The sequence below is a fragment of the Anabas testudineus genome, chromosome 11 (assembly GCF_900324465.2).
Source record: "Anabas testudineus chromosome 11, fAnaTes1.2, whole genome shotgun sequence".
Lineage (NCBI taxonomy): Eukaryota > Metazoa > Chordata > Actinopteri > Anabantiformes > Anabantidae > Anabas > Anabas testudineus.
The window spans coordinates 14,281,183-14,301,015 of NC_046620.1; the positions used below are offsets into that span (position 1 = coordinate 14,281,183).

The following is a 19,833-nucleotide window of genomic DNA, read 5'->3' on the forward strand; positions in this document are numbered from 1 at the left end:
ATATGGATATTGTCAAAATAGTAAAAAAAACGGTGGAATAGCCCATTATTAAGTTAGTTTTATAATGCATGTTTTGCTTTGTGATGATGAGAATTATAGATAATTAAAAGGGTACAAATATAAATATTTTTTTTTCCAGAAGGAGAAATCTTCGTATATAAAAAAAGAATCAATTATTTGAATTATTAATATCCGATACAAAGGCAAGTGATTGATCTAAATTATTGATTGACGTCTAGTCATGCTTTCCACATCTGCCGTCTCGAGCATCCTCAGCAGCCTTCGTCCTGCTCAGCATCCCGGAAGTTCAGCATCATTTGCTCCTTCAGGAAGAGACGCATCATCGTCAGAGCTTTGACAACAACGAGGACAGTGGCAAAAACCAAAAACGTCGGCCCGCCCGGCAGACATTTACTCTGTTTTTTGCAAGTGGAATTCATATAAAACGGGTATTTAACTACACGTTGAATTAACGCCTGTAATTTCTTCTGTCAGCCAGCTAGCTGCTCGACTAAGGTAATGTTTAGCTAGCTAGTGACTTGACTCGACATGGCCTGTTCACAAGCTAATGTTAGCTGCCTAGTCACCGTAAATAAGATCATCCTCTGGTTAACTGAGCTGCCTCATGACGGTTTTACGAAGCCTTTACAAAGTGTTAGTCGCTGTTGCTCAGTGTGCAGAAGACGTTGCGCTAGCTGGTTAGCTGAAAAGCGCTACAGTCATCATTTAGTCACGTTCACATTCAGTTGTCTTAGTCAGGAGTCGAGGGCTGGGTCACATGGACATGTAGGGCAAGAGGATTTGTTGTTTCAGACTTGTTGTCATCTAGGGAAAAATGGAGGACAGTGATGTAAAGCGACTGTATCACCTGCTTCTAGCTACGTACATTAATACCATCATTTCTTTCTCCTTTTAACCAATATCTTCGTTTGAGCTGTTTACAGTGAGTTGTCTTCATTGAGGCACTGGGTTTACTTAGAGGGGTACTCCAGCAATTTAATGTTGGTGCCACAGAGATATCCAAAGAGATATCCAAACTGTAATATCTAGTTTGAATCATGCTTATGAAATAATGGGCTCTGCATTTCCTGCAATGTAACTTACTGTTGTGTGGTTAAAGCCCTGCCCTTGACTCAGCATGCCATTACTTTCACTGAAGACACATCACGCAACAGGTCAACTCCTTTCATCATGACTAGTCAATTTACTATGAGTTGTAAGATCATGAATTTCCTTTAGTTAACAGTACATATAACACTATAAAATTGTATTCGTCCATTTTATCTATCTCTACAAATCTTGTAGGTTAAAACAGAGAAGGAATGACAGTGCATGCCTGGGAGAAAACACTTCCTTATAGACTGAAGTCAAGCAAAAGTGTTTATTAATTAATCATGAATGATTATTCAACTGAATCACTAAAGCTTTGCTTGACAAGATATCACTACACCTCTTGTTAGTTATTAACTTTAATTATACATATTTTGTGAGGTGTCTAGGAACTGAAACTAGAGCTCTTTCTGTCAATTATTTTAGTCTTTTTGATACTCTACTAATCTGCCCTCTGCTGCTCTTCTCTTACAGACAAATGAAGTGACCAATAGGATAAAATGTCATCATTCCAGGTGGTGGATTCGTCGCCGGGAAGCAGTGTCAGCGTCATGGAAACATCCAACTTTGCTCATGTCATCTTCCAGAATGTGGGCAAGAGTTTCCTGCCCCAGGCGCCCCTGGAGTGTCGCTACACCCTGACCCCTTACATTACTCCCCACCCAAAAGACTGGGTGGGCATCTTTAAGGTACAGCACATGCACACACAGCAGCAGCTGTTACTCAGGACATGCTCCGGAAACCTCACAAAGCATAATCAGTTAAGAGCCAGACTTTTATTAATGTAAATCACTTATGCTACAAAGAGATACTTAGAGATTGGAGCTTTTCCCAGACCATTACATAAGTGTTTGCAACATAGATTATGTGTTAGGGTTTCATTAATAGGCCATAGGCTTGTAGTGGCACATTAACACACACATCTGTCTTTGTATTAATGTCTTAGTTCTTCACTACATGCTTAGTGTACAACCGACCACAAGCTTAATGTGGTTGCTCTGCATGCAGAAAGAGGCTGAGTGTACATGGTGGGCTGGTTGAAGGTCTCGCTGGGGGGCAAACATTTGGTGCTCTTTATGAACCACTCTGATTCTTATTAGGACCTCTTTTCCCTTCTACTACACTTGTTCATTCCCCTCTGTCTTTCCATCAGTAGTTTCTTTGCTTCCTGCTAACCAACCTGCCCCTCCGCTCTTTTATCAAGGCCATGAAATCTCACACGTAATTAACAGGAAATGTGAACTAGGAAACTTAATGTCTCATAAAGTCAAAAGGCAAACATTTTATCGTTGTTTAAGAACTAACTTCAAATCCACCAGCTCAATTAAAAAGAATAAAGACGCTGGGTTTATTTGGAAAAAGTCGATTGGAAAATTTAATTGTCGTAATCCTTGCTAATGAAACCTGTTTGATGGTTAGTGCTTCATGTCTGGGAACAAGCAAACTGTAGTTATTTAATCCTTTTGATGTACTTGCCTGTGTATTTCTGTGTTCATAGACATATTTATCTTATTTAATTCTGTCAAAATATTGACATTGTATGTATGTGTTTGACTAAACCCAGTCAACTTATGACTGTCTCTTCTGTTTCTCAGTGACGCATGCGTAAAAAGGTCTCTATCTCTGTGTGCTTTTTATAAATAATAACCACTTATTTTCAGCATAGGAAGACATAGGCAAACGCCACTGTACAAACGTTGATCAGTCTTAAGTTTTGCCTGGAGTGTTTGGAAGCTCAAATGCAAACATCAACAGGTTGTTGTGTTATTAAAACTGATTGATTACATTTGAGTTTCTCAGTGAGCTTAGATTGATGGACATTGTTGAAAATGTTAGTCATCTGTTATGTGCAACATGACAGAAGTGATGACTCAGGGAGGGAGAATTTTCTGCTTCTTACCTTTCACGTCTACAGGCCTTAACTGTTTCAGGAGAGAGAGAGAAATGCGCTGCAATAAAGCTGACTTGCAGTGAGGATGACTCAGACTACACAGGCAGGCACTGTTCATTAGAGTTGTGCACAGACACCTCCTAGTGGCCAAAAGCACTCATAATACAACTAAGAGTATCCTACTGAAACAAACTTGCTCATGCTCTCAGACAGTAGATATGTAACACACAGTAAGCACCAACAGTGTGCAGTCTACAACTTATGTTTGTCATGTTTTCTTTTCTTTTTCAAATGTCTCTGATAAATTAATATACATCTTTTACTTTATTAGTCCAGTGAAAGTTTGGTTTAGTTTGATGTTTGACACAAGCATACACACACACACACACATACACAACTCCCCAAAAAACCCCATGGAGGTTTTTGGTTGTGGCATGTTTGTTAGGCCGGCAGGGAGAAACCCGTTGTGTGAGTGTATAATTAACATGTCATCACGCTGTTCCCTCACACCTTGGCTGAATGATTGATAGCTGCTTTGCCTGTGATTATTTTATAACATCACTCCTGTGCTGGAATGCCACCCCATACCTAACCAAACGTCAGTCAACTTCACTCTACAATTAGCAAAATTATTTATGTCTCTTCTGTCTTAAGCAAACACACGTGAGTACACAAGCAAACTTGGCAGGAATCCATCGCAGCTGAGCCTCTCACTGAGATACTTGTGGAGGTGGAAAGAATGTTCTTGGCCAGGGGTTTCCATGTTGACAATTAACATTTGTTTTGAATAGCATTATTCTCAGTGTAATGGGTTGATAAGGCAAAAGTGACAATTACATATCATGCAACAGCATTATCCAGCGTGAGACTTTGACAGATGTTTTGAATAGCTTGGTTGATTTATAGTTGCCAGTTGAAACATCCAAGTGCTTTGCCTATTGGGATTCTGGATTGTTTCTTTATTTTTGTTTGTTTGTTTTTTAACCATTTCCATTTGCAAGTTGACACACATTACAGTTAACACTTACTGGCATGTTATTGTTTAAATTTTAAAAATTATGAATTATTTAAGTTATTCAACAAGACAAATCCCTCCTGGTATTTTGTCCATCCTATAATTTCCTGTACTACACCATGGCCCACCTGGGGAAGCTTTCAAAACAGCAGTGTTTCTTTGTACTCATTTTTAAAATATATATATATATAAAAAAAGATTCTGTAGTACAACAAGTGGTTGAGTTCTTTGCAGCTGAAGTGTTATTGAGTTGAGTTATGCAATGTGAGTTGAAATGAGGATGTGTGTGTTTGTGTGCAGCCCAAAAAGGAAGAGTACACAATTTGTCGTTTGCGCACGACAGATTTACGACGCAGGACCTGAGTTACGATGTTCACAACTCTTTTTCATCATCTGTCACCTAACAACACATGAAATTCGTGGAATTACATCTCCCTTGCCATTTTGTGTAAAATTTTCACCTTTTCTTTACCACGTGTCTGATTCTGTGCCCTCTCATGTTTGAACATGAACTCTGAAGTTACGTACACCCCTGCCCACCCTCCCCATTCTCACACCTTCATTGCCCTGATTTTTTTTTTGTGAGGAGGAAGTTCGTGAGAGAATGAGGGGCAGGGTTTTAAATGTTTCCATTCTTGCTTGAAAGCTACATGTAATCCTCTAGGCTCTTTTATTACTTGTAATGATGATAACATGTCATTTGGGTATTAATTATATGTGATAAAATGTTGTGTTTAAAATAAATTATTTTTAATATAGTGTGGAATGTTTTACACTGTCAACTCTTTTAGTCATTTGACAGACGCTTTAATCCAAGACTTACAAGTGAGAAACAAGGTACAAGGGTAGGCAGAGTAAGCGTAAGGAGGTATTGCCTAAGGACATCCAGTAGGGGTCCTTTGGCTAGCCGGGATTCAAACCCCAGTCTACCGCATGAGGGGCGGAGATCTTATCACTAAACTGTCCAGCCGTATAAGTTTAACAGTTTTTTGTTGGTTGGTTTGTTGTTGTTTTTTTTTATGTGGATTAACACTTTTATTCATGAATTCTCAGGTGGGTTGGAGCACAGCCCGGGATTACTACACCTTCCTTTGGTCTCCTATGCCTGACAACTACGAACCAGGAAGCACTGTGCACAGGACTGTGGTGTTTCAAGGTACATGCATACACACCCACTCTATGTAAACTGCGTTACAGACCCAGGGTATTCCAAAGCAGCTCCTCCATTTTACGGTGCATATAAAAACCAGCACTTTTATTTAATAAGGGAACACAACCGCAAACGGCAGCCTGGGACCTGAGCACCTCTCTAACCACACACACACACACATTAAGGGGCTGCAAACTGGTTTTAATGGGCCTGGAACAGTCAAATATTACACCGTGAAAATATGAGAGCATGCTGTGGTGTGTCAGTAGTCAGTAAAACAAGTTGGCTGCTGGATGTTCTATACTTACTCTTCTCTCACAACTAGGCCTATGACATCAATAATGTGCTCTGGTGAGAGCTCAGATTCTAGCTATGGGCCGTTTGAGATATTAGCCTATGTAAATACTGTGTTCCCATCAAAATATGCAGCGATCTAATAAATTTACCTGCTACTGTGCTTTGCGAAAGAGGCAGTGCACCTTCACATCATTTCTCTACTGCGTACTAGAACTGTAGATAACGTAGTAATGTTTTCGCCAGGCTTACTTCAAATACAACCTAATTAACAGAAGTAGAGCCTACTTTCTATTCTAACTGAATGTGAAGTAAAATAATAAAAAAATAATAATTATTTTAATACATGCTCTCTTATCTCTTTGCACCATAGGTTATTATGTACCTAAATCTGACGGAGAATTTTACCAGTTCTGTTATGTTACACATGCTGGTGACATCAGAGGAGCCAGCACACCCTTCCAGTTTAGGTCGGCCACTCCCACTGAAGAGCTGCTGACTGTTACTGAAGATGACAGCAACTCTGACATACTGGTTGTCACTACCAAGACTGGATTGTTAGAGGTAGGCCAAGCGTGATGAACTTGTTTCTCTTTTGGTTTTCCATCAATCAGATCTATAATTGACTGTGACCTCTGATCTTGAATACAGGGGAGGTAAAAAGTGCAAGTTCCCCTTTTGTCATTTGTCATTGTAGGATACATGAGGTCTGTATGAAGCTCAAAAAACTATGTATGTCAAACATCTGTGGTGTTTTGAAATGAAATGGTCACTTACTGTCTTAATGGGTGCACAAAAAATGCCAAAGCTAGAACCCAAATCCTTTTGGGCAGGTGCCCTTCTCATCTTTGCTGTTTTTTCACTCAACTTATCTCCTGCTTTACAGCGAGTGGAGGAGGCGCAGCAGGAGCGCAGGGAGCTACTGAAGGCTATGCGGCTCCTGCAGGAAGAGAAGCAGCAGTTGCAGGAGGAGCAGAAACGACTGGCCAGGGAGAGGGAGCAGGAGAGAGAGACATGCTGCCTGCTGCGGACACATAACCAGGTTAAGGAGAGGGGATGGGATAGAGTTATACCAGAAAGTGATGCACTGAGAGAAAAGTATTTAAATAATACATTATCAGCAGTAACAGAAAGATATGGAATGACTGGATATAGTTTAAATGTCTACATGCATCTAAGAATAAGAAAAGTAGCATTTCTAGTCAAGAGGTATTTGTGCAGTGTTAAAAATTGAAGGTGAGGCAGTTCCAGTGAACCTGTGCATGTGTGTATTAAATGTGCGGGAACTGTGTACACACATAGGGGTGAATGTGTATATAGACAGACAGACGCTATTTGCATGTGTTTGGAGCCGGTTCCTCACCAGTGATCACAGGTCTGAAAACTTCAAAGGCCCAGTTTTATGAATAATCTGTGTCCATGTTTGAGAGACACACAAATAGCTGAAGCATGTGTGTGCTTGAGTGTCTTGTGTGTACGCGTGCGTGTATGTGTGCGCGTCGTTTTTCTCTTCGTCTTTAACAACCTGACTCAGTGGGCCAGAACGGAATTGGGATGCAGTTTTCTTAAGCATCTGGCGTCAGGGACGATGCCATCGTAACCACAGAGTGAACAAACATGACGTCAAACACACACACGCACGCGCGCGCCGATCCACATGCACAAACTGCCCCCCTTCAATCTCACACTCACGTTCAGGTTCCACACCACAGGGCCCCTTTAATGTGCATTCACACATGCACAAGCGCACGCACACACACACACACAAACACACTCATTATGCCACCCGCTTGCAAACCCTTTTAGTCTGTGTGTGGAATGAGAGGAGGGTAGTCCACAAAACCGCCTGCCTGAAAGAGCCCTGCCCAGCCTCAGGGACAAACACCACTCAGTCACGCGATTCAGTGGCCACTGCTTTTTCACTGTCTATTTTCTCCCTGTCTGTCTGTCTGTCCATTCATTCTTCTCTCAATTGTCATGGATTTCACTTTAGGAAGGCAAGAAAATTAATTTTTATTTTTTAAGCTTAGGATCAATAAACATACGTTTATAAAATGTTAAAATTAGTAAACCTCCACATTGATTTTAAACACTTCTCCCCCTAATGTCTTCTGCATTTAGTCGCTCACCAGGAAGAATCCAATTTTAGTATGTATGAATTGCATGGCACACACCTCTAAAAACAGCCAACTCAAGGAAACTGGAGGGGGGGGAGGAAGAAAGGGAGAGGTGAAACACTGAAACTTTGCGAGTTTGATTCCTGTATCTTATCGCCCCCTAGTGCTGCTCTCTGGTCTAGGCCCAGAGTAAGAACAGGCTGCTTTGAGTTAGTCCGCTGCTTTTTTTTTTTTTTTTTTTTTTTTTTTTTTTTACGAAGGACAAAATCGCCATAAATTACAAGGTAATACACACTCACACTGTTATTACCGTGTTGCTTTTCATTCAACAGGCATGTCCATCTGTAGATATACGACTTGTGTGTGTAGATGTGTGTGTCCTCTATAGAGCATTTACAGTAGGTGCATTAGCACATGCCATGCTGATGAAAATATCCTTTGAGTTTAACATGAAAACATAAGTACATATTTTGTGGCTGCTAATTTTACGACTACGCTTTTTATAAGGTCTTTATGCACTGCTAAAGTGCTTCCCAAACGCCAGCCGTAAAAATCATACAGTAATCTACGCAGAGCCAAGCCCAGAGGGAGACAGGCTTGAGTACGCATTGGTGTTTGTATGTGCACTCTGTCTTTTCTGGATTGACGTCTATACTCTGTGCTATTTGTCTCCCTATATGTCCTTGAATGTATAGCAGTGCATCTGGTTTCTGTGTGTGTGTGTGTGTGTGTGTGTGTGTGTGTGTGTGTGTGTGTGTGTGTGTGTATGCACACGCAAGTGTGCATGTGCACTTGTTACACGAAGGGTGTAAGCTGAGGTATGTTGTCCTGTCAGAACCAATATAGCTATGAATGATTTAATGTCCCTCACTGCTGATTAGCAGCAAGTTTAAACAAGGCATTTCCTCAGCAGGCACATCACATGGACAAAGCTAAGCTTATGTGATCTATTGTACAATATCAGTAATTAATTTTAAGAAATCCACTGATAGTAGACAGCCTTCTTTCATGGATTCACCCCAACTGCTTGTGTTTGTTCAGTAAAGGCTAATGAACATTACAGTAACTCCAAATGCAGTTATACAGTTTTTCTTCAATCAAAAGACTCATGGGAAATCATAATTTGTAACTGGTGATTTATGATTGATAAGATAAGACTGCACACCCCTCAGGGGAATTTCATGCTACAGCTGCACTAGAATTATGCTACTATATATAGGTAGGAATCAAAACGATATAACAATTTAAAATGAAGACATTACAGGACCATACACAGGAAATCTTTGACTTGACTGCTTTCATTTTATTTGGGTTAGGGTTAGGGTGTGCCTAATAAAGTGGCATTTGAGTGTAGGAATAAACAGTATATACAACAGTACATATATACTTACAGTATGTGCAACATACAGTATGTAATACTTAGAACATGATTGTTGTGCATCTTATGAAAAATTACCGTCTGTGATTAATCATGAGTGTTGCATAAGCTCCTGACGTAGTCCAGCATTCTTCTTCACTGCCAAACTCATTCAGCTGCTGTGATTGGCTGAATGCCTGTTGTTTGAGCTGCAGCTTTACGGCCTCTCTGTCCCACAGGAGCTGTTGCGTTCGTCGCAGGGTCTGTCAGAAGAGAGGGAGGAAGTGAGGAGGAGGCTGACAGAGGCCACAGACCGGGTCCGCCAGTTGGAGGAGGACCTTCTGGGAGTAACCCAGAGAGGCCTGCAAAAGGAGACAGAGCTTGATTGGTGAGGGTGGAAATAATAATAATAATAATGAGAAGCTAAACCTATTTCATGCAGCCTCAGAAAAGCTGCATGAAATCAGCACCACTGAGATTGTAGTCTGACTAAAAAATAAACAATCAGAATATGAATAAATATATAATCTAAATGAGGACCATTATCTCTGATTCTTTTCGCATGAAGGGTTGCAGTGGCACAAGAGCCTGTTAGGCCACATTTAATTAAAGCATCTTTATGTTTCTCTTCATTCCCCTGGAAATGTTTGCTTGCATATGCAAAAATTTGTTTGATCATTTTTTTATTTATTTCATTGTTCCAGTCTGCGTGATCGTCTGAAGAAGCTGACAGCAGAGAGAGACGGTCTTGAGAACCAGCTAAAGAATGAGAAAGATGAGAGAGACCTCTATAAGGTAATAGAAAGACTGGGTGAATGATAATATGTGTTTGAAACACGACAGTTACCCTGTGCATGTTTATGTTTATCTCTGTTATAAGGCCCACCTGCGCAGCACCGAACTGGAGAACACTAAGCTAAGTGCAGAGCTGCAGATGCTGAAGGCAGTGGAGCTGAACCGAGAGGTGACCATTGCCCAGTTCCAGGAGGAGCTGGAGAGGCTCAGGGCTTGTGTTGCACAGCGAGACAGTCTGGAAAAAGAGCTGTTAGCACACAAGGCTGATAAGGTAGTAGGGCTTTTTTATAATACTGGCATTGCAGGAATTTAGTTGTGTTACATGTCTGCTCCATCCTCAGTATAACTGGGTGTCTATGTTTTAAAACCGGTAATATATATACAGTACTTATTTCCATTACATGTCTGCAGGCAGAGCTGGTCCGGGTGCGTGAGCAACTCCGTCAGGCTGAGGAGCAGCTGCAGGCATCCCGGCAGCAGGCCTCCCTGCTGGCCTCAGAGCTCCGTGACTCAGCCAGTGCCCGTGACCACACTATGACCGAGCTGTACCGAGCCCGTCTGGAGGCTGAAAAGCTCCGTGCTAGTCTAGCTGATGCTCAGGCTGAGTGCCAACGCATGGAGAGCCAGCTAGACCGCATGAGGAGTACTGCACAGAAAGAAGTGGTCAGTGTCGAACTTCCTCACTCTATACCTCTGTCATTCACTTTCTGGGATGTGTTAGGTATGAGAGGAGAAAGATTAAAAAATGTTTTTTCTTAAGAGATTTTCATGTTTTTTGATCATTTTTATTTTTATTTATTTATTTTTATTTAAGAAGAATTGTCTGGCTTATTATACATTCACTGTTTATCTTCCCATTATTTCCATTTTTTCAGGGTGTTGGGACCAGTGAGCAGGCGGCACCCAATATGATGGTGGTTTCAGAAGCGGAAGCTGAGCTGCAGAGGGAAGTCGAGGAGTTGAAGCTACGGCTTCATATGGCTGCTGAACACTACAAGGAGAAATACCGGGAGTGCCAGCGCCTCCGCAGACAGGTGGCTAAACTAAACACTACTGAGACACAGGCGGTGAGTAACTGAATAATAAAACTGAGACCCACTGAATAAAGATAGATTGACACCTAAACAACAGGAAATTAGATTGTTTTGATGCATTGTTCATGTTACCTTGCATCTTTTACAGGAGACAAAGAGAAATGCATCCACTGAGACAACACGGGAGCCACTGACTCCTAGTCCAGAATCACCCACAGGAGGTAGGCACACATAAACAAGCATTAGGGATCTATTTTTCCACCTTTAGTATCCTCGCTAGACCCTAATGCTTTGCATTTTCAAGGCATATTTCACTTTTCACTTTGACTTTTCACTGTTAAAGAGAAAGTAGAGCAGTAAGTACTTACTAAGCAATGATTTAATGATCTTTTCTAAATTTTTTCAGGGAATATAGCTATTGCAGTCCTACAAGAAGCAGCTGAGATGACAATCACTCCAGAAGTCCATAGCAGGGAACCTACATATACAAGCAGAGAGAAAGAAGAAAGGCTGAGAGAGGAGACGTCCAAAGAAGAAGTGAACCAAAAGGAAGACAATGAAAAAGAAGAGAAGGAAACAGAGGAGAAGAAGGAGAGCCTGCCAGAGGAGAGCCTGAGGATGACGAGCTGGGTGGAGGTGGAGAACAAGAGGCCATGTTCTGAGGAGAACAGTGAGATTGAAAGTGGACAGAGTGCAGAGGAAGTGAGAGATGATACCGAAGAGCAGGTGCTACTGGAGGTGGAAGTGAGGAGCATGGAGGAGTCAGAGATGGAACAGACTCGCTCCGTGGAGGAGGAACTGGCGATGATGGAGGAGAAGTGGAGGGAGCAGTGTGTCATTAACGAGACACTCAAACAGCGGCTGGCCGACGAGGAGGAGCGATTCAGAGTAAGACACACACTGGGCCACACACGGACATTTACATCATGTTGCTTCAACTTCAGGGAGTTGTGACTAACAACTTCGCAGAGTGGCTAGAAACATGAGGTGATCAGCAATTGAGCCCTTGCCCTCAAGCAAAGCACACTCGGTAAAACAGTCCTCTTTTGTGAATATGCTGTAGACTATAGGTTAGAACCACACACAGCTGCCACGTAAAAACATTTTTCTGACTCACTCTGTTCATCTATGCACCACCACTACAGAGTCTGCTAAATTTCCCCGCAGATTTTTTTTCAACTTTTGTGACCAGCTTATAAGCTGCCAGGTTCTTCTCATCTTCTCCTCATCAGTTCCCCTAAACTGCCATTTCCTCATTACATTGTGTGTTTTGCTGGCTTCTTGTAGCCTTCTCCTGCATTGTGGGCATCAGTAACTTTAATTTTTAGAGTGTTGCGCAGCTGCTTTGGGGAAGCCCACGGTTGCTAAGTGCTTGCACAAGGTTTGAAGAGTCAAAGCATTTACTAGCTCTGACTGTGGCACCAGCTGACATTTCAATTCTTGAAATGCCTCTAGCCCAATTAAGGCCTGAGACCCCGTAAAAACATCTGAGGCTTCACAACTTTTAAGATGCAAAAACCTTGACACATACCACAATGATTTTCAGATCTTTGTTTAATTTATGGCATGAAAAGTAACTGTTCATTAATATTTGCTAACATTTTTGTAATTCATGTTTTATATCCTATGAAAACTGTATTTGCAATGTTGCTATTAATAACCCACCAAACCATGTAATTTATTAAAGAGTGCCCTAATGTCTGCTTTATTTTTACCGTTCAAGGAGAGGGGCAGCACAACTTATAAATGGCAAGAATAGATGTTGGTCACAGTGTGTCAGATATTCATAACAGTTTATTTAAGCACATTTTTAGAACAGAAGATCCCGATCATGCATTCAAGCTTCGGCAAACGTGAATCTGTGCTACACGTGATTCATTGTGTGTGGTATGTAATTCAGCCTGCTGCATTTTGTGTGCAAACATGCGCCAAAGAACCTACTAGCATTTAATCTCCATGAGTGAGTGAGTGTTTATCAGTGCTGTAAATAAGGCTCTCCCGTTTCTTTGATAGAGTCTCCTGTCTGAGGTGAGTGCCTCAGGCCCCAAGCCACTCTTAATGGCCCCAGAGACTGACAAGAAAGGCAGCCGCAGAACGCCATGCTTTACGGCTGTTTACATCAGCCACCCAGAGGATGGAGTGAGGGAAAGAAGAGAGGAAAGGGGGGAGGACAGAAATTCACTGTTGCAGACTCCCTTCACCTGAACTTAACCCTCTAATGCTGCACCCTAAATTTATGAAAGAGGGGGAGAGCGAGAAAGGACAAAGGGAGATGAAAGAGAACGAGTGGGGAAAGCGAAAGAAGCCACGAGAATTTAAGAGTGAAGCTAGACAGACAGACATGAAGCAGAAAGAGAAACCACGGCAGAGGAGGAGATTTGGAACCTTTGTAATGGGATGAAATAAGAGAAGAGCAAGCACCTAACCATGTTAACTATCCCACAGGGTCAGCTCTGTTAGAAAGTAAAAGATTTACTGCGATCCCCTGGTCTGCTCCTCTCTGCACTGTACACAGACCATGTCTCTGTGTTTAACTGGGTGTCTTTCCGTGAGCAGCACCCATTTGACACAGCTCTAGATTAAATAAAATCCAGTGACAGCGAATATTTTGTTCACTCGCCTGTGTAAAAACTACTGATATCTCCCGTCATCAGCTAACACATGCAGAGAGAGAAAATTCAATATGGAAGCAAGGAAAAGAGAAGGGGTTGTTCTCAGTGCTGGAGAAGAGATGATGTGTCTTTCCCATCATCTCTGAGTCAGTTATGTTTTCTAGTTGTTGTGGGAGCTGAAACACTGCCAAAATTGACAGCTGCTTTGATTATTGATTATTTCCTACAGTAATGAAAAAAACATTTAACAGCCTTGATGGTCAACACCTCAGTCTCTATACGACCAGGAAGCTGTAGTTAAGCATTTTTAATTGTGAATAATTTATCACTCCAAAAAGGAGGCCATACATGATTGATCAAAGACAAACTCATAAACAAACTCATTCTCAGAATACAGGACGACATGTTTAAAAGTAGGAGCAGTGTTTAAACACTGCTACTAGTGGGGATGGTTAATCTTGTCTGGTTTCACCCTAGACAGCACTGGTCCTTCATTCTAAGTCCCCTCGCACAAATCGGTGGAAACTAGTTGGTCACTGGAATGATTTTCAGCACACATCAAGTAACTATGGGGTGCACTATTATGAACCTCACACTTTTTTTTTTTGTTTGTTTGTTTCGTGCCTGTAGGTGCAGATGGCCGAGCGAGCCAGTGAGGTGACGGAGCTAAAACGTAACTTAGCACAGGCCCTGAGAGACAAGGAGCAACTACAGGAGGTAAAGCAGCAACATCAACGATCTCTGTACTGTATACATAACTAGTTGTTTACAGCACTGTGTTAATGTGCTGGTACAATATCCATTCTTCAGAATTAATAGACAGGTGTGTGGTTGTGAACTTTAAATATTTCATCCCAAAGCAGTGATAATGACTTCATAAATCACATCACAGATGTAAGGAGGGTAGTGTAAGCTCTCATTTAAAGTCCACAGAAATATCATAGCATTCATTCATGAGCACTTTAGTGCAGTGTCTGTAGCTTTTCATTCCCTTCCCCATACTCCTCACCACCTGCTAATTAAAACATCTATACTTGCTTCATTCGCTCATGGGTATAGCGCCAGTAGACAGTTCAAATGCCACGTGACGTGTCTGTTTCACCTTCCTAACCCTGGTTTAAATGTTAAACCTGATAGCAGCGCGCTAATGAAGTCATCCAGAGAGGAGGTCAGGAGGGAACAGCAAGAGGAACGAGAGAGCTAAAAGAGGGAGAGGGCGAGTGACTCTATCAGCAAACCATGAGCAGAGGGAGCCAAAGTCTGACACCCATTACAGTAATGAGTAGGGTACTAATGCTCTCGCTTTAGATGTAATCACAAAGGGCAGCAGTATTGTAGAGGGAAACTTCACTCCTAGCTGAAAGTGCTTATTCTCCATGTGACGAAATGTGGAATAGAAATGTTCGCTCTGAAACGGATGATGACGATAATTCTGCGCTTGTGATATTTACATATTAAACAATAAAACAGAGTGAAATGTGTATTTATTTAAAATATAATGAAACAATATATGAGCATATTGGGCAAGTAGAAATTATTTTGTTACATATGTGTTCAAGCTGCATGATAAATGCATGTGTGCAGTTGAGATGTTGTAAACTTGTGTAGCTGGGCAGCAGAGAATAATAAGCAACACAAACTTTTAATCCATATAAATACATAATATTGGTGTCATGAAATTTGGAGATGGCTGCTCTCTCCTCCAGGAGCTGCAGCGTTATGTGTCCAAACAAAGGCAGCAGGAGGCTGGTGTTCAGGGTGCTGAGGTCAGGCAGCCAATGGTGCTGCGCTACCCAATGCCCTACCCTCAGGACCCCTCCCCTCCGCCGCTGGTGCCACTGAGGCCTGCTGAACTGCAGTATGGCAATCCCTACTCCACCGACACCGCAAGAGGTGGGAGGAATTCAAACTTTGTGTATTCCTTCTTTAAATTCTCTCATCTGAGAAATGTCGCTGCTGCTCTGTGAGAACAGTAACACTTCAATGTCTACCTGTTTCAGCAGATCGAGTGGATGTTGCTCTTTCACCTGAGCACATATCCCGTCCACCACCCGAGGCTCCGCCCTGCACTCCTCCTTGTGCACCCCCACTCACACCCCCAAGCCCTGGGGCGCCAGGATGGGACCAAGAGGTGGTCTGCATCCAGCCCTCTCGTAGCACGAGCCCCCCTGAGAGCCTGGAGCATCCACAAGAGGAACCACGAAATGTGAGTACATTTACACACCCGGGCTAAAGAAATGTATGTGTATTATTATAATTAATTATATTTAAATAAATGTTCTCTGTTTTTTTTCACAGTGAAAACATGTAGTCATTAAGTAGCAAGGCTGTAACTGGTAAGAGTAGAATTCTCTGTCTGCAGATTTTGAAGCAGCATAAATGAATGAACGCATATTGCCTGATTTACAAAGACCCAAAACAGCAAGTACTAAATTGTGTGCACAGTCTTGAATATTGCATGTTTTGTTGGTAAGCGTTTTGCACATTTATAAGGAAAAAGTGCAAAATCCACAGTGGGCGCTACTTTGCTCATTTGAAAGATGCAGTCCTCACTGCACACCCTGAGTAGATCAGTTAGATTTTTGTGAAGTCAGGCCCTAATTTGATCATAGCCTCTTTTTTTTCTTTTTTTTTTGCCAATAAAGTCCCGTCATTGCTTGCTTATCTTGCCTCTCTTTCTACGTCTGTCTCTGGTGCTCCATGTCACAGAATGAAGGGAACTGCAGCTTGGCCTTAAAGATGAAGTTTTGATCTCATCTGCATAAAGCTCTAATTAACGTCACTCCTTCAGAGCTCAAGAGAGATGAGGATAATGAGGGCCAGGAGAGAGTAATTAGGGGAGCTTTTGCATAGGAACAGAGCTAAGATCAGTTAGTGTCTGTCAGATTAGATCGTTGGTTGTTTGGGAACAAAACTGAACGGGGACCAGTGACCGAGGATCACACTAATCTTTACTGGTTCAGTGAATACTTGGCTTTTTACATACACAGCTCTGTGAGTGAAGAAATGCTCGCGCTTTACATAATGTGCTTGTGTTCTGTTTCATAGGTTGCTGACGCGGTTCAGCCATCCTGTGACCATCAGTCGAGTAGACGCAGCGAAGCCAGGAGCAGTTTCTGCTTTGACTCCAGGTAGCACACCTACTCAAGAATAAAAGAAAAGGGAAATACATAAACAAGCAAAACAGAAGAATAGTGCTTTAAAAAATTGATGTGGGACTATAATCCCTATTCCATGTATCAGTTCATCTGTGTGCTGATTGTGAAGAGTAGCTAAAGTGTTTGACTTTTAAAACCATTTATCGACTAAAGAAATAGCTGGTGCTTAATCTATAAAGCTCTAATTGTGTCCATTCTAATAGATAAATCCTAAAATATTCAAACCCCTTGACTTTTGCACACTTTGCATCGTAGATTCAATTTTAAAGTGGGTAATATTATCTTTTCAAAATCAAAGCTTTTCATTTCCAAAGGCATTCAGACCTTTAATTTTGTAGAAGCCTCTTTGGTTAAAGAAAAAATACAGCGGCTTGGTTAAGTCTCTGCAACTTTTATCCTTTTCTGTCAGACTTATTTATTTTTCAAAATACAATTTCATTGTATTTAATTGTTACATCAGTAAGTCAGAGATGCATACATTTAGAAATAGTGTATTTTAAAGGGAGCCGTCGCGATAGTGGACAGTGATGCAGAGCTTGTTTTGCAAGACAGAGGCTTCACTCTCCCGCCGATACCACAGCAGTGTTACAGTACATGTACTTTTCCTATGCCTGCCAGAGACAGACATGTAGTCTGTCATTTTCCAAATACACCATATTGAAGAACATATTATCAATGTTTAGTCCCAGCTCCACCACTTAGCTTTTTCCCCCCCCCCTCATCCCTGTTTTCACCACTACCCCCCACCCCCTCTCCCTGGCATTCTTCAGCAGTGACGTTCACAAGCGCTGCCCATTATGCGAGGTGATCTTCCCGCCCCACTTCGAGCAGCGCAGCTTCGAGCAGCACGTGGAAAGCCACTGGAAGGTCTGCCCCGTCTGCTCTGAGCAGTTCCCACTCAACTGCCAGCAGCAGCTTTTCGAGAGGCACGTTCTCACGCACTTTGACGGCCACGTGCTCAACTTTGAGCAGATCGAGTGAAGGAAGTAAATGCTGACATATTGTGTGGGTAAATGTGTGTTGTCAACTATTAGTTCATTTTGACTGGGGTCTGGTTAAGTTGTCTTGTTAATATACAATCATTAGCACTTTTTTGCAATCTTAAAGGTTAGAAAGAATGTAATCCACTTCTGAAAGGAAGCAGAGTTTGTCCTTTGGTGGCTAGCTTCACCTTATTACTCAGCAGGTAAAAGCATTATTAACACTTGGGAAGAGTGCCATGGTCCTTTTGTATATTTTTTAAAAGCTTTCTTTTTGAAGGGATTAAAACACCACTGGATGTGCATGCATGTTATTCTGCATTCAAAACTAGCTACATAAAACAAAATTACAGCTGTTCAAGCTAAAAGAGTAAATTGTAGCAGCAGCTGCCCTTCAATTAGGGCTTTGAAGAAGAAATTTCAAATCGTCCTTGAAAAACGTCCCTGTTCCTTCACAACCCTGACTATTTTTCTTTGCATTATGTAGGATTCACTTGTGGCAAAATGGCAAGGACTTTAATTTGTCCACATTATTAAAAAAGCTTAAAAAGGCAGAGGAGATCAAATGTCAAGTGTGAATGCACAGAGATCTGAAAATGTGATGTCTTAATTAAAAAATGAACTTGAATGGGAAGCGACGGTTTCAACAAAAAACAGCACTACATCTTCATGTATCTGCACTAAATAAGGCTTTATTCTGAATGTACTGTACATATAAAAAAAAAAAACAAGTTGTGGAGAGACCTGTGAATTACTGTTGTGTCCCTGCTTCCCCTCATTGCCATCCCCCTCATGTTTCAGTGATGAAAGGATGACGGACCAACGATGACTTACTTAATGTGCACTTTCTGGTCTCTAGTCGGTCAGTGAGAGATACTGTACAATGTTGTACAAATACACTGCAGAAAACTAAGTTACAGACACTTTTGTTGTTATGTACTTCCATGATTTTAAAGTTAGAACTGTTAAGAAAAAGTAATTGCTTTGTGCACAGCTACATGTTAGCCCTCACGAGTGAATGTCATTTATGTTCGTCTCCACGGGGCTTCATACCTTCGCTCGTCTATTTTTATGTCGTATCACAGGAACCACTGACAGTGTTGTGTCGAGGCTTTTAAAAATTGCACATGCCCAGTAATCACAAGGCAAACGTGTGTGAGTTTGTGCGAGTGTGTATGTCATGTGTCCGATGCAATATTTTTCATGTGAGAATGTCTGGATGGTGGTTAAAAGTGTGCACTGCAAAGATCTTTATGAATAAAGGCTTGTCTAAATGCATTTACCTGTAACGTCGTCCTTTATTTAGATTTAGAATTAAGGAAAAGAAAGAACTCCACCATCAGTCTGAGCTACAGAGCTTTTTTACTTTATTTTACTGTTTTTTTTTTTTTTGTCAGTCATTTCCTGTTTACATTTAAGCAGCTTCTCTTTTATAAAGAAAGACAATTTGACATCTTTTACAAGTCACTCTGTTCAGAACCTGTTATCCCCCCATACAAAAAGGAAACATTGGTCTCCACGTTACATACGAAAATATAATTTAAAAGCACTTGACAACAGACACACGTTACAATACATTCACTGTACACGGTATATAGAGATCCTTCCCTCGTCCCCTCCTCCTGCACACAACCTCCGCTCCTCTCTCTCTCCCACATTTGTAATACTGCAGTTGTCGCCCATGTAAAGCTCAACCTACCACCACCTGTGAGAGTGGTGGGAGGGATTTTGCTAATGGAGACTCTGTCCATCCATCTCTGCTCTCATCACAGCCAAGGACTCTACCCCCTTTGTCAAAAAACAGGAAAGAAGCTTCTTTAATCAGACACAGACATTATCTCAGCATTATTTTCAGGGCGATAAATGTACTGGTGCTTCAGGTTCGACACTGATGTCTTTAGGTATTTGTGCTTGTTTGTTGGGCAGCACAGTACTTGAAGGCATTGTGAGTACAGTACAGGTGCGTGGTGAATACTACAATTGGAACAGGATGGTAAACATGCTAACCCAGAGGTTTCCATGACAATGGCAGTGCGGAGGAGAGGAGGGTGTGTGTAGGTCAGAGGTCAATGGATCCATCAAATGGAAAGAAGCTCATCCTTTGAGTCTTGCACACACAGGGAAATGATGTCATGAATGAATGTGTCTTGGCACGCGACGCGGCACTGCGCCGCTCTTGTTTTTCTGGAGGCAATGAATGATGAAATCCCGGGCAGGGGCAACACTACGTGACGGAACGCCATCCAACCAGCCAGCTAGACCACCGTCCTGCTCCACAGGAGTCCAACCAGCGGCCTGGCACAGAAACGCACAGACTACA

The 19,833-nt window shown here is 41.8% G+C and overlaps 1 protein-coding gene across 4 annotated transcripts; it reads left to right on the top strand.

Moving 5' to 3' along the window:
• Nucleotides 1–308: 308 nt before the first annotated feature.
• On the top strand, nt 309–18,785 carry tax1bp1a (Tax1 (human T-cell leukemia virus type I) binding protein 1a). 4 transcript variants are annotated; one of them, XR_003297988.1, is made up of 17 exons: nt 309–449; nt 1,585–1,799; nt 5,070–5,172; nt 5,834–6,024; nt 6,347–6,502; nt 9,174–9,322; nt 9,639–9,729; nt 9,815–10,000; nt 10,141–10,392; nt 10,605–10,796; nt 10,912–10,984; nt 11,170–11,651; nt 14,006–14,092; nt 15,082–15,268; nt 15,376–15,581; nt 15,674–16,506; nt 17,304–17,351. XR_003297988.1 is itself a non-coding variant. In XM_026347659.1 (17 exons), the coding sequence occupies exons 2-17, from the start codon at nt 1,611–1,613 to the stop codon at nt 17,512–17,514; spliced, it is 2,838 nt and encodes a 945-aa protein (XP_026203444.1). In that variant the 5' UTR covers nt 309–449; nt 1,585–1,610; the 3' UTR covers nt 17,515–18,785. The 4 variants fall into 4 exon arrangements, 3 of the variants coding, with proteins under 3 accessions (XP_026203444.1, XP_026203446.1, XP_026203445.1); XM_026347659.1 differs by having other exon boundaries at nt 16,424–16,506; nt 17,304–18,785; XM_026347661.1 differs by having other exon boundaries at nt 16,424–16,506; nt 17,307–18,785.
• Nucleotides 18,786–19,833: the final 1,048 nt, after the last annotated feature.

Bases quoted from the DNA above. Each gene is read 5' to 3' on its own strand.
- tax1bp1a (XM_026347659.1), top strand. From the start codon at position 1,611: ATGTCATCATTCCAGGTGGTGGATTCGTCGCCGGGAAGCAGTGTCAGC. The intron at 9,323-9,638 runs GTGAGGGTGGAA...TCATTGTTCCAG, and splicing joins AAGGAGACAGAGCTTGATTG to TCTGCGTGATCGTCTGAAGA. The intron at 10,393-10,604 runs GTCAGTGTCGAA...CCATTTTTTCAG, and splicing joins GTACTGCACAGAAAGAAGTG to GGTGTTGGGACCAGTGAGCA.